At 47.1% G+C, this 24,355-nt stretch overlaps 2 protein-coding genes across 4 annotated transcripts in view; one reads left to right on the top strand and one right to left on the bottom strand.

The window, feature by feature from the left end:
- The window catches only part of IRAK1 (interleukin 1 receptor associated kinase 1), a 63,224-nt gene extending 48,357 nt beyond the window's left edge, over window positions 1–14,867 (top strand). Inside the window, exons 10-13 of the mRNA XM_066580733.1 lie at window positions 146–373; window positions 5,513–6,032; window positions 8,424–8,549; window positions 14,348–14,867. Of these exons, the coding sequence (XP_066436830.1) occupies window positions 146–373; window positions 5,513–6,032; window positions 8,424–8,549; window positions 14,348–14,403 (930 nt within the window). The 3' untranslated portion in view covers window positions 14,404–14,867. The remainder of the gene's footprint in view (window positions 1–145; window positions 374–5,512; window positions 6,033–8,423; window positions 8,550–14,347) is intronic.
- A 6,331-nt stretch (window positions 14,868–21,198) lies between these two features.
- Window positions 21,199–23,136, bottom strand: TMEM187 (transmembrane protein 187). 3 transcript variants are annotated; one of them, XM_066579771.1, is made up of 2 exons: window positions 23,050–23,136; window positions 21,199–22,529 (listed from the first exon to the last, which is right to left on the bottom strand). In XM_066579771.1, exon 2 carries the CDS (start codon window positions 22,207–22,209, stop codon window positions 21,427–21,429), a length of 783 nt encoding a protein of 260 aa, XP_066435868.1. In that variant the 5' UTR covers window positions 22,210–22,529; window positions 23,050–23,136; the 3' UTR covers window positions 21,199–21,426. The 3 variants fall into 3 exon arrangements, with proteins under 3 accessions (XP_066435868.1, XP_066435867.1, XP_066435866.1); XM_066579770.1 differs by having other exon boundaries at window positions 23,016–23,113; XM_066579769.1 differs by lacking the exon at window positions 23,050–23,136 and adding an exon at window positions 22,740–22,994.
- Between the last annotated feature and the right edge of the window lie 1,219 nt (window positions 23,137–24,355).

Genomic DNA, 24,355 nt, shown 5'->3' with positions numbered 1-24,355 from the left:
GTCTACACCTGGGCATAGAATTGGTCCATATAAGGGGACCCTTGTTTCTCTGCCAGGTATTACATTTGCACGCTGAAGTTTCTGAAAGGGTATGGACCCCCACGTGGCCGTCACTTATATAATCAGACTGTTATTTCTTCTTCAGAAGGACATTGTGAATGAGGAGAGCGATCAGGAGAGCGAGCACAGCAGTCTGCAGGGAGCTACCGGCACCAGAGGTGCAGAAGGCAAACTATCCAGAGCCGCATCTCGTATCTGCCAGCATCATCTAGACTTCCGGTTAGGACACTGCCCTGCAGAGGTCGCTCAAGAGCTTTGTTTGCTGGCATGTCGATGCTTAGGGCGGCAGAAGAAACGTCCCAGCATGGTGGAGGTAACTATTCAGAAAAGGCAGGAGCATTAACACTAAGCAAGCCTAACAAGTGCCATTATTGTCTTCTGCATGGTAATGGAGGAAAGCCTGGAGCTGGGATCTCTGGGTTGGCTTAGAGGGGATATCCCAAGATAAGTTTTTTTGTATAGCGCCAACGTATTCCACAGCGCTTTGATAGATAGACTCTTATTGCCTATTCACAGGATGGGTGAGAAGTCTTATCAGTGGGAGACTGGCGGTCATGTGGGAATGTAGCCGCTCCATTCATTATCAATGGGCTGATGGAGATAGCTGAGCGCTACTTTTTCTCAGCCCCATTGAAATGAATGGAGCAGCGCTGTGCATGTGCGACCGCTGCTCCATTCAGTCTGAGATGACTGCGGCTGGGTGCATTGAGCCTGGAGTAATGAGAAAGAGGACCTGGGACCCATGTTCTCGGGATGGCTGGGGTCACAATGGCGAGACCCCCACCGATATTACTTTTATCACTTATCCTATGGATAAGGTGATAAGTCTATATTGGGCTAAGCCCTTTAAAAAAGGGGTTGTGCAAAGCTAAAAAGTTCTATGTCTTATCCACAGGATAGGGGGTAACTTTATGATCTGTGGGGGTCTGACTGCTGGGATGGGGGTCCTGAAGGCCACCTCATGAATGGAGTGCAGGATGTGCATGTGTGCTGCTGCTCCATGTGTTCCATTATACAATGTGATAACTTTATATCTTCATACAACCCCTTTTAAAGGCCCATTTACACAGAGCGATGATCGCTCAAACAGTCTCAGTGACGGCTTTAAATGATCATTTTGCATAAACTATTAAGTAGCTACTTAAGAGCAATTAAGTGTGGAAATGAAGCTTTAGCTGAAAGCAGTTAAAGGGGTTGTCCCGTGGCAGCAAGTGGGTCTATACACTTCTGTATGGCCATAATAATGCACTTTGTAATGTACATTGTGCATTAATTATGAGCCATACAGAAGTTATAAAGTTTTATACTTACCTGCTCCGTTGCTGGCGTCCTCGTCTCCATGGTGCCAACTAATTTTCGCCCTCCGATGGCCAAATTAGCCGCGCTTGCGCAGTTCGGGTCTTCTGCTCTCTTCAATGGAGCCGCTCGTGCAGAATGCCGCCTCCGTGTAGCTCCGCCCCGTCACGTGCTGATTCCAGCCAATCAGGAGGCTGGAATCGGCAATGGACCGCACAGAAGAGCTGCGGTCCACGGAGGAAGAGGATCCTGGCGGCCATCTTCACCGGTAAGTATAGAAGTCACCGGAGCGCGGGGATTCAGGTAAGCGCTCCGGTAAGCTTTCTTTAGGTCCCTGCATCGGGGTTGTCTCGCGCCGACCGGGGGGGGGGGGGGGGGTTGAAAAAAAAAAAACCCGTTTCGGCGCGGAACAACCCCTTTTAATAGCCTGAGGGCTCTTATCTGCATTCAGATCCTTTTGTTTTCAGGAAACAATGCTATCAGCACAACCCATGGAGAACTGCTAATAAGGCTGAACGACAGTTTTTAGGTTGGACTGAATGTCGATAAGCTAGCAGTGCACAATGGCCACGTGTTTAGACGCAATGATTATCGCTTAAACGATCGCTTTTTAGCTTTTTATTTTATTTTTTTTTGAGTGATCATCTCTGCGTGTAAATGGGCCCTAACTCATTTGGTTGCTGTCTAGCAGATTTAATGTTTATAAACTGCTGAATAATCGTGAAGGGAAACTATGGACTTTATGCGATGGGACTATCCATTGAAAGTGTTGCTGTCCCTTTACTAGTGGGGTCTGACCGCAAATCCTTAGAATGAAAGGGTTCACAGCATTTAGTTTATCACCACGTCCCCTTCGAACTTTTCCCTGTAGATCGGTGTTCCCATTCACCAGCTGTGCAGGGACTTGCAGCATGGTGCCATTCACTTGCATAGTGCCAGCTGCAGCTCCCAGGATAGCTGGGTGCAGGTGGCTAGTGACCGTGCTGCAACCCACCTGTGTACATGAGGTCTGGGACCGTTGCAGAATCCGACTCTGGCCGAGGACCGTGCTTGCCTGTCTGGGTCTCTGTGCGGAAGCGCTAGCCAGCACGCCACCGCCCATGCGCAGTAAAGATCTTTTAAATCTCCTACCTTCCCGTGGAATCCGTGGCTCTTCCGCAATTAAATTGCAGACGGGCCGTGGTTCAGACTGCTTCCATTTACTTCAATGGAAGCCGTTTGTGCGGGAACTGCAGCAAAATGGAGCATGCTGCGATTTGTTTTCTGGACCAGAAGGTCCGCAAAACAAATCGGCTTACTTTAATTCAGCTGCAGACGCCCGTGTCCCCATAAGGGCAGCTTGAATTGCGTATTGTCCGAGCGGGTGCCCTGCACTTCACATTTGCCTATGGACAATGGCTTTATTCCCATGAGCGCATATACGGCTTGTTTTCACGCCCAGGCGCATATTCGGTACCCATGTGAACCATTGATTTCCAATGCAGCAATTCACACGGGCGAATATACGGTGTGTAAATATGCCGGCAGCACGAAAAAAAAACACATACGTGGCTGGCGCATATACGCTCAGCCAAAACCTAGTTCTGGCCAATGTAATGCGGCGGGTCCCATAGAATCCTATGGGAGCAGGGAAAGAGAAGGGAGGGGGAGACATTTTTGCAACATCCAACGCTGCGAAAAGCTTACAGGTGCCTCTATATAGGCACTGAAAGGCATCCCAAGGATTTTGGCAGAGCGAGGGTTTTCCGGTGTGCAGCATAGTTTTCTGCTAAAAACTCTTCTCAATCAGCTGATCAGCGGGGGTCCAGAGCGGCAGACTACCATCTCATATTGAATAGTTATCCTGAGGATAGGTCATCGTTGTCTTGGTCCCGGAAGACCCCTTTAAAATGATTGTCTGAAATTAGAGGTAGGTGTAGGTCCTACCTCTGGGAAGAATATCCCTTTTAAAAATTCAAACAATAGGAGTGGAGCCCTGCTCACAAGAGCTTACACTCTATGGGGAAATAGTGGTGATACAAAAGGTGAAAGTGCTTATTTTGTACAGTGGTGACTATTGCACCTATACATAGGAGTGGTCTAGTTCTCATATTATGTGCGCTCCTCTGTGACATCATCAGGACCTCGCAATGTAATTGCATTGGAACAATGGGTTACCATGACAACTCTGGTGTCCAGGCCTACTATGGCTATAGTGAGCGATAATGCATTTCAGTACATAAGTCCTGCAAAGCATTATCAGTGATCAGAGCTTAAATTACAAAAAAATCCTTTTTTGCACTTTTCTGTTTGCATTAAAAACCCACCTATTTTGGTATCTTCATATCAGTAACGACCTGTACAATAAATTAAACACTATCCCGCACGACACAATAAAGGCAAAATGCTTATTCTGTTAATTTTGCCTTTCCAGACCTCTATCCATGGAAAATAAAATTAAAAAAAAAAAAGCTTTGGCCTTTGAAAAGAGATGATTAACCCCCCCCCCCCCCCCCCCCCCCACACACACACACACACACACACACACACACACACACACACACACACACAGGTCGTTACATCCCTATGGTCAAAATAGACCGTGTCCTTAAGGGGTTAAAGAAAGGGAGTTCATGTTAATTGGTGTTTGACACAGGATAAGAAATTTCCTGCAGAAATGATCTGCCACACATTGCTTCTGCAGGATGAGATAAGCCCTGACTGTCCAATGACCGTATATGTATCAAGTGCTGACATCACAACCGTGAAATCTAACCCTCCTGCGCACTGGATTTATGGCGATAAGTTGTACATTTCTGCACTAGTCCTCTTGTGCATGAATTTGCAACTTTCGGGCGATCTTTTTTTTTTTTTTTTTTTTCCTTTCAAAAATGTGGGTGGGGCTTAGCAAAAAAGGGTGGGCCTGTTGATTTACTGTAACTTACACCCTTTTTTTTTTTTGATCGTTTCCTTCATCTAGTAAGGGTCTCTTTATACGCGGCGCAATTAAATGTTGAACCAGTCGTTTGTTTACAGACATAGATAGTCTTTTGCATTATTTTTTTATCATCATGGCTCATGCAGTCCATCTTGGGTCTGTTGGGAGTCTAGAAATGCGAGAAATCTGCGAATGCCTGAGCGATCGCCTCTTGCACAGAACAGTTACACCCAAAAATGTAATGCTGCGGTATCTGCAACTTCCAACCAGCTTGATCAGATTTTCCAAATCTATTTCCTATTCAGGAATAGAATCTCACAGTTGGAAGGCGAAAAGCCGGATCCGGCGCCATATCTCAGTACTTGTGACTTAGATTGAAATAACAGTGTACTTGAACATGAAAACATGGATGCTCTACATAATGGTACGGCGCGGGCCCCTGACGTCCCCAGAATTTTTTGGTTTCAATTTTGTGTTGTGGCCCCTGTGAGGGTGTAAAACCCAACTGCAAAGTTGAAAGAGTAGTATGTGAGAAGCAGAAATCCGCTTTCTGCATCTCTACGTCCCGCTGCTGTGTCTGAAGTAAGGAAAGTACTGGAAGTGTCCGCCTCATGCTATGATGGGGGGCCCGATCATCCAGGAAGTCATCACCGTTGTCTACAGGAGATTCAGGTACTGATCACATTGGGAGTTGCTTGGAATGACCACAGGTCCAACGAGGCGCCATGCATGTATCATAGCAGAAGGAGACCACTTCCCGTACGCTTTCCTTACCTCAGCCATAGCAGCGGTCCCACCGGGACTTAGAGATGTGTAGAGCAGATTTCTGCTTCTCACATGCTACTTTTCAACTCTGCAATTGGGTTTTACTCTCCATCTTACAGGGGCCACAGCACAAGATTGAAATCTTGTTCCAGGGCCCTCGTGGCGGTGCCCCATACCATCATGGAGTACAACCATGCCTTCCTACTCATACGGTATGCTATTGTTTTAATATACAATATCAGTATTGAGATAGATCGCTGGTCCATGGATTTCCATGCCATAGTCTCCTTCCTTGCACAGAAAAGCAAAAACCTGAAGAATATCAGACTGCCCTAGAATGCCATCAGTAATTCCTAATAGACCTGTTTTGAGGAGAGCGGGCACATGGAATAGTCATGTAGGAATGTAATAACCTCATTCCAAGAGGGGCCAAGTAAGACGTCTTTAATTCCCTTTCTCACATTGTCTTTTCAGGTGTTTAACGACATTAGTAGATTGCAGCTCCTCCTGCACACTTCGGAGACGGGACCCCGCGGCGATGGCGACGGCTCTTTACTTGCGGATGACCAAGATTCCTTTCCTCCTGTCCTGGATCTCCTTTCCAGCCTGCAGGCTTCACTACTTACCCCTCAGGAAAACACTGACAAATTTACTCCATATGGTACTTCCGGGGGCGCTCTGGCTTCAGGCAGCGTCCGGCCCTACAGCCCCTTACAATATGATGAGAAACTGGAGAATTTCTGCACTATTTCTTCATGCGAAAGTCAAAGGACTCCAAATTTACCCGAAGAAAGTGATGAAAGTATCCCAGAGTTATCCCTAGCTGCTGCTTCACCCGGGCTCGAATGTAGTGCCAGTCCAGGCGGACAAGAGACCCATTCCTCACCTCACATGAGGGCGCTGAAGGGCCGCAGTACAGTGCTCACAGCCTCAGACCTTAACAGAGGTGGTAGTACACAAGGCGGGAGCGGCTCGGCATCTGGAGACTCGCAAGGTAAATGTGACCATGAGGCTTTTCATAGGGTTTCACTTGACTGCAGCTGTAGCCTGATATTTATGACTGTAAAGCCCTGGTGAATCCCTAGCCTTAGGGAGGTATATCAACAATACACATTTATCGCAGGATAGGAGTTAAATGTCTGACCACTGGGACCCCCACAATGCAATGGGGGTCCCCCGAGACCCCTGTTCCTCTTCACTGCACAACCACGGTGTAGACACTTTTGACTAGAGTGGTGGTTGAGCATGCATGCTGTCGGTTCATTCAAGGTCTAGGGGACTGATGAAGGTGGCCAAGTACGGCGTTTGGCTTTCTTTGTCCGTCCCATAAACTTTGACTGGAGCGGCAGACCCTCACTCCTATTCACTCCGGTTGAGGGTCCCAGCGGTGGGGCCTCCAATGATTAGACATTTATCACCTATCCTGTGGATTCTGGTGGCAGTGCCTCTTAGAGGGGTATTCTGGCTTGAAGGAAAGCTTTATAGAGTGCATTCACTGAGTCACACTATGACCACCACCTACTTTGGACGGTCTGCAGCATATAGCCCATGAAGGAAGTGATGTGTGGTTGGCTTGGTGGGTTTATAAGGTGTGCGATAGGCTGTCTGCTCACATATATCACTTGTTGCAAAAAAGATGATGATTGGCTTTTGGGCCGAGGGTGGTGGTATTTCTCAAACTGCGCAGTCTGAACTGTTGGCATAATATTGGGTGAAAGTATATAGCGAGACGACAAATGGCACCATTGGGAATACCCAGCACAGAAATTGCGGAGCACCATGTGGTGTTGTGAGAGGTGAACGTTGGCTATGAAGATGTGCGAGGGCCGACCGATACTTTACCATGGAGCAGCTCACCATGAAAATAAGGTAGATGTGTGTCAAACAGTTCAGTGGACTCTATTGCATCTATGATAACAAAGGTACATCGGGAGAAAAGGCTTCAGTTTGCACAGCTGTATCGAAATTGGGCCACCGCTGGTTGGCAAAGGTAGCCTTCTCTGATTGGATCTTCCAGCAAGACAATGTGACCTGTCACACTGCTAGAAATGTCCGACAGTCGTTGGAAGAGCACGGCCAAGACTTCAAGTACTTCCTTGACCCCTTAATTTCCCAGAGTTGAACGTAATTAAGCATCTGTGGGACCACCTCAATCGTCGTGTTTGCTCTATGGATCCTCCAGAAACTGTGGGATGCAGTCAGCATGGATCCAGATACTGGAGACCACCTACCTGCACCTTTTATGGGGTCACTCCGAGCCTGTCCAGCTGTTGTCCATGTGGTGTCTTATAGCCATTGCCCAGTTTCTGATTATACACTGCCATTTGCCGGTCCAATGCAGCATCTCCAGATGAGTATTCCCTTCTGGTGTTAAATGACAGCAAGCAGAGATCTTGAAAATAGGAATAGTTGTAATGAAAGTTTTAAGTAAATTTTCCAATCTACTTTTTGTATCAAAGTTTAGAGGGGTTTCTGGTTGCAGCAAATGAAACTTACTGTGAACTGCTGCATGAGCTCTTGGGCTTACCACTGACAGATCAGGCTGGCCGGCCACTGGCGGTATTTCATAGCGTGATCTGCAGTGATAAATCGCACGCAGCTCACGCTTGAGATGTTTTCCATAGGATAACTAGGGACAGCGCAGCCCGATATACACAAGCAGGAAATCCAGAGCTATTTTTCGCTCGCGCCTAAAAATTGCGACATGCCGCGATGAACCTATCATAATGGTGGGTTCATCGTGGAAAATTGCGGTGACTTTAGTGTTCTCCCACGGCAGAAGTCTGCGGTGTTAAAGCGCAATGCCCGTGGACAGACAGCCTTGGTAGCCGAAATAAGAAGGGGTGTTTTGGCTGAGCGTTTCCACCTTCACTACTGCAGGTATTGCTTCTCCAAAGCGCTTTTCATCATACATTTGTGTCCGTTTCTGCATTTTTCTCTCTGAAATCATGTTTTTTGTTTGTTTTTGTTTTTTTTAATAAAGTATTGCAGTTGAGGTTTTTTCCCCCCCATTTTGAGTCTAAAATCGTATGTTTAATGTATGGAAATGTACAGCTTTGTCTCCTATTGATTTGACTTTTTTCTTTCTTTGCCTTTCCATTCCCCCACCAAGAGAAAATACTTGTCCGATTGCACTGAGGAAAAACAGTAACTTTTTGTTCCATTTGCTCTCTTTATGTTTGAGCTGCAGCAGCGCCGTCTCAGCGGCCCCTGTTATCAGCAGTGTTGGGGAGAGGAGAGCTGCTGGCTGCACTTTGGGAGCGGGCCGCTCTCGGCCGGCGTGACTCGCGGAGATCCGGCACCTCCAGAGAGACACTATTTGCTTTTCAGTGTAGTCAGCGCTCGGCTCTGTGTTGGAGGTTTAACAGCCCGTTTTTTCTTCCAGCTATCTCCATGCCACATCACCAGATCATCGTGAACCCTGCCAAGCAGAGATTTGTGGAGCAGCTGGCACTGTACGACCAGGGCAAAATAAACAGCCTGGAACTGCTGTACTCTGGAACCAGTCCAGGTAACCGGCCCCGCAGCGCTGCCCCTCTTCCCCGTCCGCTCACAGACTTCTCAATAGCTCTAATTTAACCATTTCATTTCTGAACATCTATTGTAAATGAGAAATAGCAGAATATAGAGGGTTATCACTAGGTGCCATCGCCGTGGTTGGACCTTGGCTGGGAATTAGGTGGGCCCACACCCTGGGAACAGTCCCTAGAGGGCAGCCTATTACAGTCACTTTCTCTTCACCCCAAGATAAATGTTCAACTGCCAAGTTTAAAGCTTTTCTCTTTGCTGCTCCAAACTAATAACCCCCCCCCCCCCCCCCACCACCACCACCACCACCTTTTAACCCCTTGAGTGGCACGCCCGGAAATTTTCCAGGACGAGCTCCACTGCACATAGCCCGGAAGATTTCCAGGCTATGTATCACTATGGGAGCTGCAGAGCACAATGCCACAAGCTGTGACAGTGTGCTCTGCCTGCACAGACCCACACAGAGCAGTGCAATGGCTTTGAAAAACCAGCAGAAGATATTGCCGATATGTCGGCAATCTCCTGCTTTGTTTACAGGTTGCCATAGAGACCATCGGCTTGTCAGAAGCAAGCCGATGGTCTCTGTGGCAGGGAGAGCTGGTGCTTGGCTGTCAGGACAGCTAGGTACCAGCTCTTACAGCAGAGATCAGAGAACCTCCGATCTCTGCTGTGTTAACCCTTTACATGCTGCAGTCTGTGACTGCAGCATGTAAAGGGCTGTCACCATCGGACCCCTGGAATGTGATCAGGGGGTCCTGATGGGTCCCTGTGAAAGTCCCCTAAAGGGACTAAAAAATTGGTAAAAAAATAATAAACACTTGTCTCCCTTTTACTTTGTAAAAAATCAAAAATACAATCACACATGTGGTATCCATGCATCATAATGACCCAGAGAAGGAAGTTAATACATTATTTAACCCCTTAATGACATGGCCCCTTTTTCTTTTTTCCCCCCATTTCTTTTTTTCCTCCCCCCCTGTTTAAAAAATCACAACTTATCCCGCAAAAAAATTGGCCATGTCAATGGAAAAATGAAAAAGTTATGGCTCTTGAGACCCAACTGCAAAATTAGTTGAAATTCAATGATTAGACCATTTTAAAAAACCTGCCCTGGTGGGCACGGCAGGGTGGTAGGAAACCCGCCACTCAAGGGGTTAATGCTTTGATCCCCAAAGATTAAGAAAATGAAATAAAATTTAAATAAATGTAAAAGAACTTCGTTTTATTTTATGGCCTGATTAGCAGACGCCTTTCACGAACAATCTGCCTGTGTAACGGGGCAATGAACAGCCGGCAGACTGGCAAAGACTTCATTTTCAGTATGCGTAAAAATGCTCGCTGACCGGTTGTGAATCTCCCCATGTGAACAAGATGTACCACCATCCTCTGTGATCACATGATCAGACTAACAATCGTTCCCATAAGCCAGTTTGTAGGCCTTATGTCCACAAGCAGGTCGGATTCCATATGCAGGAGCCAGCAGCGGAATCCAACCCTGCCCGCGGCCGAGGACCCTGCCTACCGGGTCGTCTTTTTTTCTGTACTGTGGAAGTGCCGGCCGGTGCACATGCACAGAATTTCTTTCTCAACCAAACTCCTGCTTTCCGGCAGAATCCACGGCCCGTCCGCAGTGTTGGCTGCGGATCGGACGGCTTCCATGGAAGCAGTCAATGTGGTAACCGCACTGAAATGGGGCATGCTGCGATTTGATTTCTGCATCCAAAGATCCGCGAATCAAATTTGCATGCTTTAATTCAGGTGCGGACGCCCTTGTTTCCCGATGGGCGTCTTGAACTGCGGATCATCTGCGCAGGTACCGCAATTTAAATCCGCCTGTGGACATTAGGCCTGTGCATGCGCGAAAGAAAATTTAAACATTAGGTCAAGAATTCAACTAGTTTAAACGGACCAATTAGGGCTTCTTCACACCCTTTTTGCACACGTAAAATATACACATGCAAAACAGAGAATAGACCCCATTAATTTCTCATGAGTGGTTTTATGTGCGCGTTTCGCAGAAAAGAGTAGGACCTGCTCTATCTTTCTGCATTTTGCGCAGTAAGGCCCCATAGAAGTCTATAGGAGGTGCGCAAATATGCAAGTGCATGAGTGAAACACTATCCAAAACCACTAAAAAACACATCTGGACCTCGTTGGCCTTTTAATCTAGGGGAGGGGACTTGGCCCTGTTTGTGCAAATAGTACAGTACTACGTGCGCACATGCAAATCAACCTCGTTCATGCGCGAATACAGCGCACTAAGGCCTTCATATTTGCGCATACGGTTGTGTGAAGACGCCCTTGGGGTCCTTTTTTTTGGACTTGCAGATATTATTTGCGCGAATGATGTCACCGCTGGCTCATCCGCTCACGGGCAGCCTGTTCATACAAGCAGATATATTGTTGGCTCGTTCAGTCTAACATAGGTTCTCATTCACTTATACAGAGACTTAACGAGCCATCTTTAAACCAGACGATTGGTGAACGAACCCGCGGATTTTTCGGTCCTCTTTAAATCAAAGACGACGAAACGTGAACAATTGTCCACTCTTTTGTTTGGAACAACAATTGTTTCAAAGCCCCGATAGTCCCCTCTGTTATACCGTCTCAGTGACCGTTGTTGCAGTTTAGGCTGTTACTAATTAGTCCCAGCTGCTGACTGATCACATGATTGCAGAAAGCTGAAACAATCACTTGACCGCCAGGATCAACAGCGCTCGTTGCGTATGAAATCAGAGGAGACAAAAATGGCAGATAAAGCATAAGCTCCTGCTGTAAATGTGCAGGTTTAAAGGGGTTCTTGGCTCCTGCACAACATCCCTTTAATGGGGACTGCCTGTAGTAAAATAATAAACTGAGCAGTACTTGCCCTCTGGCGGAATCCAGCGCTGCAGCCCCGCTGTGCTCCCGGCGTTTGTTGTGACAGCTGACTACACCAGAAGTTGGCTGACTGCTGCAGCATCCCTGTTCATTTTTGGGAATGTAACGCTGCAGCGGTCACCTGACTTCCCGTGACATCAGCTGTCACAACACTGGGATCACAGCAAGGCTGCAGCGCTGAATTCCGGTGGCAGCAGAGTTAAGCACTACTCAGTTTATTTTACTATAGGCAGTCCTATTAAAGGGATATTGTCCAGTAACCATAACCACCCCTTAAAGAACCAGGACTGTAAAAGGGTTTTCCCACTACTTTAAATTGCTTCACAGCCTCTTTGTGCTTCTTGGTTGCTGCAGACCAGGACATGTGACTGCAGCCAATCGCTGGCTATAGAACATTACTGGTGTGGTCAGCGATTGGCTGCAGCAGTCACATGGTGTGGTCAGCAGCAACCAGGAAGTACAAAGGGGCTGTGAAGCAATCTAAAGTAGTGGGAAAACACCTTTAAGTGATTAAACTATAAACTATATATGTATCTGACAATCCAGCAGCTGGTCATACAGATGCTGGATTAGAGCTTGTTCACACCTACGCTTGGAGGCTCCTTGTCAGATCTGGCATAAAATCTCAGATGCATTAGTGCAGCATGCTGAGTTACATCATCTGGGGGAATGTTAGAGGCCGGACAGACCCCAATATAGTCAGTGGGGTCTATGTGGCAACATTCAGGTCTGCGTCAGTGCTTCCAGTATTTTTTCCTGTACGGCTCTGATGGGGTTGCCACCTTTGTCACGAAAAAATATCGGCCATGGTTAAAAAGGGCATGGCTTGGGGGCGTGACTTCTCACCATTTTTTCCCCCCTCCTTTATCTCCTGGATCCCGTCCAGCGGCTGTGCGCATGTGTGGGATCCAGGCCAGCGTGTTCTCACGAGTAGCTGACGTTTAGTGCGATTCGCGCTACTCACGAGAACACGCTGCAGACGCTCACAACGCATACAATCTACACGTATATAATTATATATGAGATTCCCAGGTTACCCCAGCAGGGTCCATATCACTATATACAGGAGATATAGCTCCCCTGTATATAGTGATTCTGATGTAACCTGGATATGTCCTGTATGTAATATGTACAGCTGGTAAAACGTATACCACCTAAACATACAAGATTACATGCAGTACATGGTACATACCTCATACTGCTCCTCTGCTCTCCTCCTCGGGTCCTGACACTGTCACTGCAGTGCCGGCCTGCCATCCTGATCCCCACACATCGCGCACACAGCTGTGCTACGTCCATCCTGATCCCCCACACATCACGCACACGGCTGTGCTACGTCCATCCTGATCCCCCACACATCGCGCACACGGCTGTGCTACGTCCATCCTGATCCCCCACACATCGCGCACACGGCTGTGCTACGTCCATCCTGATCCCCCACACATCGCGCACACGGCTGTGCTACGTCCATCCTGATCCCCCACACCGCGCACACGGCTGTGCTACGTCCATCCTGATCCCCCACACCGCGCACACGGCTGTGCTACGTCCATCCTGATCCCCCACACATCGCGCACACGGCTGTGCTACGTCCATCCTGATCCCCCACACATCGCGCACACGGCTGTGCTACGTCCATCCTGATCCCCCACACATCGCGCACACGGCTGTGCTACGTCCATCCTGATCCCCCACACATCGCGCACACGGCTGTGCTACGTCCATCCTGATCCCCCACACATCGCGCACACGGCTGTGCTACGTCCATCCTGATCCCCCACACATCGCGCACACGGCTGTGCTACGTCCATCCTGATCCCCCACACATCGCGCACACGGCTGTGCTACGTCCATCCTGATCCCCCACACATCGCCCACACGGCTGTGCTACGTCCATCCTGATCCCCCACACATCGCGCACACGGCTGTGCTACGTCCATCCTGATCCCCCACACATCGCGCACACGGCTGTGCTACGTCCATCCTGATCCCCCCCACACATCGCGCACACGGCTGTGCTACGTCCATCCTGATCCCCCCCCACACATCGCGCACACGGCTGTGCTACGTCCATCCTGATCCCCCCCACACATCGCGCACACGGCTGTGCTACGTCCATCCTGATCCCCCCCCCCCACACATCGCGCACACGGCTGTGCTACGTCCATCCTGATTCCCCCCCCCCCCACACATCGCGCACACGGCTGTGCTACGTCCATCCTGATCCCCCCCCCACACATCGCGCACACGGCTGTGCTACGTCCATCCTGATCCCCCCCCCCACACATCGCGCACACGGCTGTGCTACGTCCATCCTGATCCCCCCCCCCCCACACACATCGCGCACACGGCTGTGCTACGTCCATCCTGATCCCCCCCCCCACACACACACACACATCGCGCACACGGCTGTGCTACGTCCATCCTGATCCCCCCCCCCACACATCGCGCACACGGCTGTGCTACGTCCATCCTGATCCCCCCCCACACATCGCGCACACGGCTGTGCTACGTCCATCCTGATCCCCCCCACACATCCCGCACACGGCTGTGCTACGTCCATCCTGATCCCCCCACACATCCCGCACACATCGCGCGCACACAGGGTATCACATCACATGACATGACATCATTGGAGGTCCTGGAAGCTGTCAGCTCTGCAGGTCTGTGTTTCCCCTCATGTCAGGACTGCCGGAGGAGGGTTAACTGGCACTAGGGGGCAGTGCAGGCTCTGAAAATACCGGCCTGTAATAGGCCAGTGGGTTACCGTGCAGGTCGCAACCCTAGGCTTTGAGGATGGAGGATATAGATTTGACGCCTGGGCGCAGATATTTGGTGTAGTCTGTGGTGGGTTCTGCGTTGCATCCAGCAATCTAACACACATCCTTCCTTTTTCTGTAGAATACCCTTCAGAGGGCCGAGGATACCCAGAAGAAAGTGATGACTTTCCCAGCTAGACCCTTGGAGGAAAGGCTTTTGGATTTACAGTGGCAAAAAGTTCTCAGCCTCCCCCAGTAACTCTAGCTTGCAGACTGATGACTGTAAAGAAGCTTTTATCAGCATTGGAAGTGTTCTCAGACAGTGGATGGCCCAGAAGTACAGGATTTCAGGCTCCAATCACACAAGTGTTACTATTTCCATGACACAAGTTTGGTATTACTGATGGAAACCAAGCGAAACTTCAATTCGGAGAATGTTTGTTAGTATTTATTATTTTTAGTAGACTATTGTGCTTTTCTTTTATAATGAGCATTGTCCTCACGTTTTTATATGGCTCTGTTACAATCATTAATTGCACTGCTGATGTTCAGCCATTTTGTCTGTTATGGAAAAACTTCTTGCTCCAAAGACCGGAGTCTCCGATAGCGCAGAGTATCTCTGCTTCTTTATTCCTTGACTTCAATAAAATTTAAAGACCTATTTTTTTTTTTTTGAGTATTTGACTCTGCAGTCCAATGTTTTTTGTTTTTTATGCAATCGACCAAAGCCATGTGCAATGTGGCCACATCACATTATAGTGTGTATGTACGTAGATAGATAATGTGTCTAATGCCGACGACACTACCCTACTGACCGAAGGCAGAAAAGATCAGGAACGGCTCGTTCTGAAAGCTCAAGTAGAAAGCAGTGAGATGGGGTTTGCAGCTGAACGTCAAGAAAACAAAGGATGACAACCTTCAAAAATGGAAAATACAACAAAGCAATTGACGCCGTAGATGGCTTTGTCTTTGGCTTTCAGGTTGTTCATTTTCCTTGGTTCCAAAATTGACAAGGCCCATTTACACACAAAGATGATAGCTCAATATTCGTCCAAAAGATAGGATGATTGACAGTTTGAGCAATCATTTTGCATAAGCTGCTAATGGGCACTAATGCCCCTTAGTAGCTTATTGGCTTCATTTGCATGTAAACGAGCCTCCCTCTGCTGTATGCAGATAACAGCGGGTGGTCTGTTATCTGCATACAGCCCCTTTGTTCTGCTGCGGGACTGCAGCTAAATACAATGTTATCAGTGGTCCCATGGAGAATCACAGTGTGCTATCAGCTGTCTGGCCTAACGATGGCTTTTAAACTCAACATAAAATCATCATATGGCCGAAACTCTAACGATGGTAGCATGTAGACTCAACGATTATCGCTCAAAAGACCTCTGTTTGTGATAAACGTCCCGTGTAAATGGCGCTTTAGTCCTTGAACAGAATGCAATGGTGAGTGTGAATGTCCTCTGCAAAAGTAAGGATATCGTCACTGCAACAAAAAAAATCCAGGTTAGTCCGTGTGATTGTCTTCCCCTTGGCTATCATGGCTGCGAGACTTGGATAATCAGGAAGACAGAAGATTGATGCCTTCGAGTTGTGATAGTGGAGGAGACTGTTGTGCATCCCGTCCACAGTGACCATCACCAACAAAAGTAGTCCTGGGCTGAAACGAGCCAAAGACCTCACTAGAAACCAAGATCACCACGCAGGAACTATTCTACTTCTGCCGGGTCATGCAAAGAAATTCACTTAAAAAGGCAGTCCTGCTGGGAATTAGAAGTAGGGGGGGAAAGACCACCCAAAAGCTTATTGGCTTGATGGGGTCAAATCTGGTACCAACATGAGTGGGTAAATTTAAGGAAGCGGAAATAGACCGGTATGGAGGAGAATGATTTGTAGAACGACTGAAAATGAATGTCTATTGAATGGACAACTGATATGTGTAATGCCGGCTGTGTGAAAAATCAAAGTGCATTAACCTAGAAATCACTGTTACCTTCGTAGTATAAAGTGCTTAAATAGGCACAGCGTCGTCAGCAAGCTTATGAGTATGTGATAAAGTGCAAAGTTCGTTATATAGCTCAAATGAAACCTTTGATTTTTCAGCACAAAAAGGAAAAAAAATTCTTGGGTTGTGTAAAAGGGCCCTGACGGGCGCAGATGTCCTACAAGTTGTCCCAGCAATGATCATTCCTGTACAGTCCACCTGCCTCCAGATTCATAGTCAAGTCGTTCATAGATGAGCAGCGACATGTTAGAGAGGAGGGAGATGAGGTATCTACTAGAAGGAGAAGGAGGCAGACTCGCACAGAGATGTAGCTGACACTTCTACTGTGTTCTCCCCCCCCCCCCCCCCCCCAAAAAAATAAGACCCTGTCTTAATTTTTTTTTTGCCACAAAAGAGGCACAGTGCCTTATTTTTGGGGGGTGTCTTATACTCGCCTAGCAAGCGCTGTCCGGGTCCCTCCCACTGGTTTCCAGCGCTCTGGCAGGCTTCCATTTAGTTCTCAGCACCGACAGAACATCTCTTGCTGGTAACGGGGCTTGAATACCCTGCCTCCAGCAAGAGATTGCTCTGATTGGCTGAGCCGTGGTGCCCGTGAACCAATGGGAGCCAGCGCTTGATAAACCCGTCACAGCCTTTCATTTCTTCTAGAAGGAAAAGAGAGACTGGGGGGGAGGGGTGTTCCCCTAATTGGTGTACAGTAGGTTACTGGGTGAGAGGCCTAGGACGGGAGTCAGAAGGTGTAATGATTCTCCTTTAGGGAGAGCACGTAGTGATGTGAAGAGACTTATAAGGCCATCCATGCTTTTCTGGGAAATATATGCAAATGTGAAGATGGAACAATACCTCTATAGCGCCACCTATTAGAAGACAGGAATCCTGCAAGTCCACGTCAGACTTGGTTATAAATGGACAGATGTTTAGCGAAATGTCCTTTCATTCCCTGTGCAGAAGTGGGACCTAAACCTGCTGGACACTTTCAGTATACTGCATGCTTTGGGTCTGCCATAAATGTCTCTGCAAAGCCGTACTTTGACTAACAAAAAGACTATTACAGGGCGCCGGGGGTTAATATGCTGTGCAGCTAGGACCTTTTTCTTGCTTTTCCCATTTCAAAATTGCTGTAGCAATGGAGGTTCCTTAATGGCACCGTCCCCCTTGCAGATCCATATAAGATCTTTTTTGTTACTTTAGTATGTGTACTGGGGGTAGAGGCGCACGTGACGACAATGAAGAACCTGTGTGCCAGTGATCGGACTGGATGAATGCCGGCATTGTTGGCTCATCCCTTTTACCTTTTCCTGTATCTTGCATTTCTGAGCATACTTGGCATTCATATCTGAGTTGATCCGTCAGAGGGTTCAGATCATTCTCCTCTATGCGGTGGGAGTGCGCAGAATAAAATATGTTGTTACATGTGCCAATCTATGATGTCATGGAATGTGAAAGCTGCTAGCAGTCTCCATTGATGCTGGAGATAGGGGCCAACGCTGCCTGAAAGTGGGTGGCGGGTTTTGCACACGGGCACTTCCAGGATTTTGGATAGGTTTGCTCAGGGTAATACAGGGTTGTTTTTTTTCTGTGAATGGAGGAGTTGGCACATCTGTCGGTATACCAGAGGAAGTCAGAAAAGAAGGGGGGGGGGGGGCTTTTGAAAATACAAAGGGGCAATTTATTAAGCCTGGTATTTTATACGTCACTCTTAATCTAATGTGCACTTTAACTTTTAATTATGCTTATATGTGCGATTTAAAGGTGAACTCTAAGACAGGTATGAGCTGGCCTAGATTGGCGCTATAATTTAAACAAATTTCTGGTGTATTATTGTAAACCTCTGGGGGCAAGGAGGCTGTGCCCAGTTTGCTGTTCGGGGTGAGCGAGTGTGGTGCCAGTTTTCTGGTGTAAAAAAAAAAAAAAAAAAGTCGCAAATTTTGGCAAAGTATTTGGATGAACCTCTCCTTTAGGGCCCATTCAGACAGCCATATATGCGGGCTGTGTGCTGTTGTATTTTATGGGTAGAACGCAACCCCATGACCTATGGGGCTATTCAGACAATCTTTCACATGGACTGGGCACCCCACTTTAAAAAAAGACAAACTGTAGCAAGTTCAGAGAAGATTTACCAAGATGGTGAGCATTCTGCAAATCATGTCCTATGAGGAACGGTTAAAGGATCTGGGAATGTTTAGCTTGCAAAAAATAAGGCTGAGAGGAGACTTAATAGCTGTCTACAAATATCTGAAGGGCTGTCAGTGCAGAGGGATCAGCCCTATTCTCATTTGCACAAGGAAAGACTAGAAGCAATGGGATGAAACTGAAAGGGAGGAGACACAGATTAGATATTAGACAGTGGGATGAATGAGTGGAACAGGTTGCCACGGGGGGTGGTGAGTTCTCCTTCAATGGAAGCGTTCAAAAAACGCTGGACAGACAATTGTCTGGGATGATTTAGTGATCCTGCACTAAGCAGGGGTTGGACCCGATGACCCTGGAGGTCCCTTCCAACTCTACCAGTTTATGATTCTATGGACTCATGGTCTATGTAGGGAAAAATAAATCACTATGTTCTTTTCTTGTCCATTTTCAGATGAGAATAGCACATGCAATGTACAGGGTCCATGTGCTGCTTTGATGCAAGTTGCACTTGAGTTTCCCGGGCACAACTAGCATCCATCCACCTGAATATGGCCTTTATAGGGATCTTCAGCACTAAACTAATAATGACCTGATCGTTGAGTGTCCTCCACTTGAGATCCTGGCCTATCAGCTGACTGAAGTGACATGGTAGCTCAGTTGAGTGCTGTTGGCCCTTTAGCCCATACCAGGCATAAACACCGTACATTGTATAGCAGCTGTGCTTGGTATTGCAGCTCAGTCCTATTCGCATGGCTGCTCTCAGGCCACGTGGCCAATATACATGTTACATGCCGGAGAAGAGGCTGCAGCGCTCACCTGAACACACAGTCTTCAATCAGGTCAGCAGTAGAGATTTCGAACGACGGACCCCTGCTGATCAACTATTGGTCTATCCTGAGGCCAAGTCGTCAATAGTTGTAGTGTTGGAAAATCCCTTTAAACTGTGTCTACAGGTTTCCTGACGTCTTAACTCCATAATGCACGATGTCCCTGGCCTCTCAGTACAATGAACACAGCGCCATCACTTGATCTAGATTGGAACATTGTTTGCCGTGGAACATGTGCCAGAAGAACTAAACAGGTGTTTCCTACCAACCGCCATCACATCGAGCCTTTTATGTATTGTAGTCCTATGCTCAATGTTGTTTTGAAACGAAACTACCTGTTGTGGGCCGAGTCTACACACTCTTGGGACCACAAAATGACAACTTCTGTAATGTTTTTGTTCTTTTAGTCACAAGACGTCTAAAGGTCTTTTTACACGGAGCGATGACCTGCTTTCAAACAACGTTCACATTTTTCCCTTCCGTCCATCTTTGGTCTGTTCTCTCGGGAAGAGCGGGAATGGTTTGCAAATGACTTGAACCATCATGGTTTACACTCAACGACTGGCAAAACCGCTTGTGTCTTACTGCAAATGACTATGGTTTGCAATGCGGCTATGGGCCGTGCGGTTTATACAGGTGGATTGGAAGCCATCTTTCCACCAGCTGATCATTTCCCCTTGTAACCATCCCAGCGGGTATCAGACAAGCGGGCGCTTTCGTCGATCGATTGCATTGTTTGAGGACAGAAAAATCAGTTTGTCAGCAGCACATCCCCATAGGTAACAATGGTTCCATGTAAATAGCACTGATTGACACATCCTCCTTATGGGCAGAAAAATGTACCTTTTACACAGACGCGAAGGCCGGTTTCACATGGCTGAGATTCTCGCGCGACATTTTCGCGTTGTGAGCCGCACAAATATGAACGCCATTCCTTTGAATGAGGTCATACGCATAAGCTATTTATCCGTTATTTACCCCACATTGCACCACGATGCAGGAAAAAAAGTTCTGATGTCCTATCTTTGGGTGTGCCCTCGCATCGCCCATTGCCCACAATGGGGCCACGGCAGCATCACTTCGCATGCTAGGTGTCCGCAAGTGCGATGCAAGATTTCCCATTGAAAACAATGGAAAACACTCTGCGATCCCCTGGCATGGCTACCAGCCGTGGAGGAAGAGCGCTACCTCCCCGAAGTGATGCAAGGCAGTTTTGATACAAAACTCCTCGCATCAGCAGCAAAATCGCATGTTGGTGAGCACGATATCAGGCCGAGTATCACAGCCCAATATCTTACTCGCCAGTGTGAAATTAGCCTAAGGCTGGCTTCACATGGGCGTATGCACATTTGTGTGTGCATGAGCACAGCACATTCACGAAACAAAGTTTGTTGTTTTTCTGTACACACACTGGCGTATTGTACTATACTTTTTGCCTGTGTAAAAAAAAAAGTACTGATGCTTCCAGACATTGGAATGGCTAATTAGTCTGAGTTCTTGTACGCAGTGTTTCACGCATCTCCTAGCGTATTGCGCGTGCATTTGTGCATTCCCATTGGCTGCTATGGGGACTTTTGGTGCACAAATGCACAGGAAAATGGAGTATGTATGTTGTGGTTGTTTTTGGTTTTTTTTTTTTTTTTTTTTTTTTTTTTTTGCACGACCGAAATGTACAAGAAATATATGCGCACTGTTTAAGTGCAAATTTAGTCACTGCGGATTTACAACATAATTGCAGGTTTTCCATTAGGGAATGCCTGCCGTGATTATGCACTGTGTGAAGATGGCCTAATGGCTCTTACATTGGCCAATGAGCTGGTGAGCGAACATCCACAATCTGCCAAGAAATGAGCAAACCTTTGTTTGTCGACTGATCACATTGGCCAAAAAAAAAAAGGTAAACTGGGGCTGTGCGGCTGCAAAATGCAAACTGTATGGGGATGATCTGCTGCCTTGCATGCTACTTCTACCTTTCAGGAAGACCTTTCTAGAAGGTGACCTTTCTAAGGTGACGTATACACAAACTGATTTTAAGCAAAGATTTTTATTTAATTACCATTGACATTTTCAGAGGCCTCCACGTCCGATTGTATTATGTTCTACCCTCATCCTGGTGCTAAATGACCCAAGGTTTGATTTTCTGGTTCTTTTTAGGCATCGTTGACCGTGATCTACTTCTGTGCTAAATGGGACTTGATTCCATCAAAAGAAAAGCTTCCCTGCATTTATACGGCCGTGCAAATGCCTTGATTCTTATTTCTTCATCTTGGTCAATCTGTATCGGTCTAGGTGTGCCAAGAAGCGGAAAGCATAATGGAACTGCAAGATGTCGCATATCTTCGACCAGAAGTGTCCGGTGAGTCTTTGGAAAATGGCATACTGTGTCAACCAGTGATCGAGAAGCTTAAGATTAACAAAGCCAAGACACGATATCGACGCAAGAACCAAGTACATCTTTGTGGTGGAATCTCCAAACCTTCTCTGCAACCGCAGTCCAGAAGTGAATGCCCATATGATATGTATGGCCAGGGCTAGTTCAAACCCATGTGGATGGATCGTAGTCAGGAAATAACTGCTCAACGAGAGGAACTCGATGACTACGAAGTGTTGACCGTCCCAGTTGTCTAGTATGGAGTTGCACCAGATAATCGCCCAAGCAAAAATAGGCAACGTGAACCACTGGTCTAGAACTGCAGCCCATTGTGCCTGAGTCCATATCCTGGCCCACTGGACCGGGCCGTATACAACAGCCATCCAGGAAAAGACGTTCTTCAGATAACGTCCATTCGGACTCTTGATTCCGATAGCCTTTTCGTCTTGGGCCAGCCAATATATACCCAACGCAATGTATCCAAGGTTAATCAGGGAGTTACACGGCATGGCGAGAAAACCGGGAAGTCCTGGAATAGGTTTTTCAGCATAGTGACTGTAACCTAGTTCTGTACTAACGGTGTCGAATACCCCAGTGCTCACAGTTATCATGCACGCAGTGACAGCTCCGAGCACGTGCCACAATGAGCCGTCCTGTGCTGTCATGTTTATACACTTTTTGGAAACGAGACTATCCAAGTATGGCTGCTGAAGAATGTGACCAGTAAGCAGAGTGTGCTGGAAGCAGCAAGCAGGCGGAGACGCCTCTAATGTCTTCACCTCCCACCCCCGATGGGTTTTCAGCAGATTATGCACTTCCTGAATGTGGCTGTGCACAGAGGCGGTGTAGTGCTGCACAAGTGGAGAGGCCGGCGCTCGAGATTCTCTTGCACTTTGCTCGGCTCCCTGCTGTACAGGATTTCGGTTTAGTAACTGTGAATGCAGTTTCCTGTTAAATATCAATGCTGATTTGTGCGTTTTCTGCCCTAAATGGAAATAAATGGAACTTTTAAACTTACAATATTGCGTCATGTAAATGTATTGCAAGGATTGAGATTATCAGATCTATTCAAAAATAGTATGAAATAAGCCGATCTCAAAGATAAATGTACTATGTTCCGAATCTGCTAAATCTACATGCTGTGACCACACAAGGGCCTAAATATTAACCCAAAGTGGGGAGAGGAGAGACTCACTTGGTTTTGCTTCTGCCAATGTATTGCTCCTCAGAATGAGGCTTTACAAAGTCCAGTTATTACCAGTAGGTGTGACTATAGTGCGGTAAGTGTCCCCGGGAGTGACCTGGTCTAATCACTTAGTTTCTATCTTTCTGAGTAACTTTATGTTCTCCCTGCTCGGTTTGTGCATAAATCAGGATTTCAGTTGTGGGTGGTGCGAACTGAAGCTGCACAGGAAACCCGCGTGACGAGGCTTTGCAATCCTATTGCTATCAGATGCCAAGTGATACATACAAGAGTCACGTTGTGTCAGGATATAGACAGTTACATGTATCTAGAGGAAGACTCAGCCGCTCTCCACGCTGCACTTAATCTCAGATCACTGTGGTCTGTCCCCTCTTCACTCCTGGCAGGACTGACGGCGGCTACATCCTGCTGCTTCTAATATATTCAGGATGTACTATTTGTGCAGCTGGACATGTAATGGTTAACCCTGCAATACTACACCTTTCCGGACAGACGTGAATACTACCCCGGGGTGAATCTGCTTTTTGACGTAAACAGTAAAAAAAACAAACCTATGAATACGATCTTTATTTTTCAAAAGTAGTTTCCAGCAATTGGCAAGTATATCGTCCATCCAGTTCAGCCTATTACCCCCCCCCCCCCCCCCCTCAATTGTGGATCCAGAGGAAGGGGGAAAAAAAATTCCTCATTCAAGGGGAATAAATTCCTTCCCGACTTCAATCTGGCAATCAGAATAATCCCCGGATCACAGACCCATCTGAAGTAATCTGTGACTATAACCTCATATAATAATGTTTAGCTCAAGAAAGGCGTCTAGGCCCCTCTTGTAATTGAATTCGCCATCACCACGTCCTCAAGCAGAGAGTTTCTTAGTCTCACTGCTTTTACAGTAAAGAACCCCCTTCTGTGTTGGTGTAGAAACTGTCTTCCCCCTAGACGTAGAGGGCGCCCCCTTGTTAGTCACAGTCCTGGGTAATAAAAGAAATGAAATTTAATAGCACTTTAGTGGCATCACTTTGAAAACTTAATCAGGTGGATTTTCACCAGGGTCGTAGTCCGGGGCTAAATTGCAACACACAGTGTACTATATCATTGAAAAAAATTCTATGGGAAATAAAAAGGGAACCGGTCACATCCCTACAGCATCATAAAGTAATGTAAACTGTTACAGGGTGTGACTGAGCCGGGTGATTTTTTTTTTACATTTTTTGTTTTGTTTTTTATACTTGCTTGATCCAGCGCAGTCACCCGTTGAAGATCTCATGGTGCATGAAAATCTGAAACCTCAGATTGCCATGCGTGAATGTTCTGCGCCGTAATTCTGTCCTACGCGATAGGTCCCAAAACTGCAACATTGCATTACGATCGGAAAATCTTTCTGTTGCGGAATAATTGATTACTGATTTCAGAATAATTGTTACGGATTTCTAAAATTTAGGATATGTTATTCTGCAGTTAAGGTCTGCTAGGAAAAAATGCAAAAACGGTACAGTTACCTCCAAGGCTCACAGGTAACCTCTCCGCCAATGCCATCCATTTTAGGTTTTTTTTCTACTATCCAGGCCCAGCTCTTCGTGAAGTATTCTCCCAGCCATGACTCATCTCTA

The sequence above is a fragment of the Eleutherodactylus coqui genome, chromosome 10 (genome assembly GCF_035609145.1).
Source record: "Eleutherodactylus coqui strain aEleCoq1 chromosome 10, aEleCoq1.hap1, whole genome shotgun sequence".
NCBI classification, from domain to species: domain Eukaryota; kingdom Metazoa; phylum Chordata; class Amphibia; order Anura; family Eleutherodactylidae; genus Eleutherodactylus; species Eleutherodactylus coqui.
The sequence above is the reverse complement of the archived record's forward strand: the minus strand, read 5'-3'. Positions and strand labels throughout refer to the sequence as shown.

Coding starts and splice junctions, on each gene's coding strand:
- TMEM187 (XM_066579771.1), bottom strand. CDS start 22,209: ATGACAGCACAGGACGGCTCATTGTGGCACGTGCTCGGAGCTGTCACT.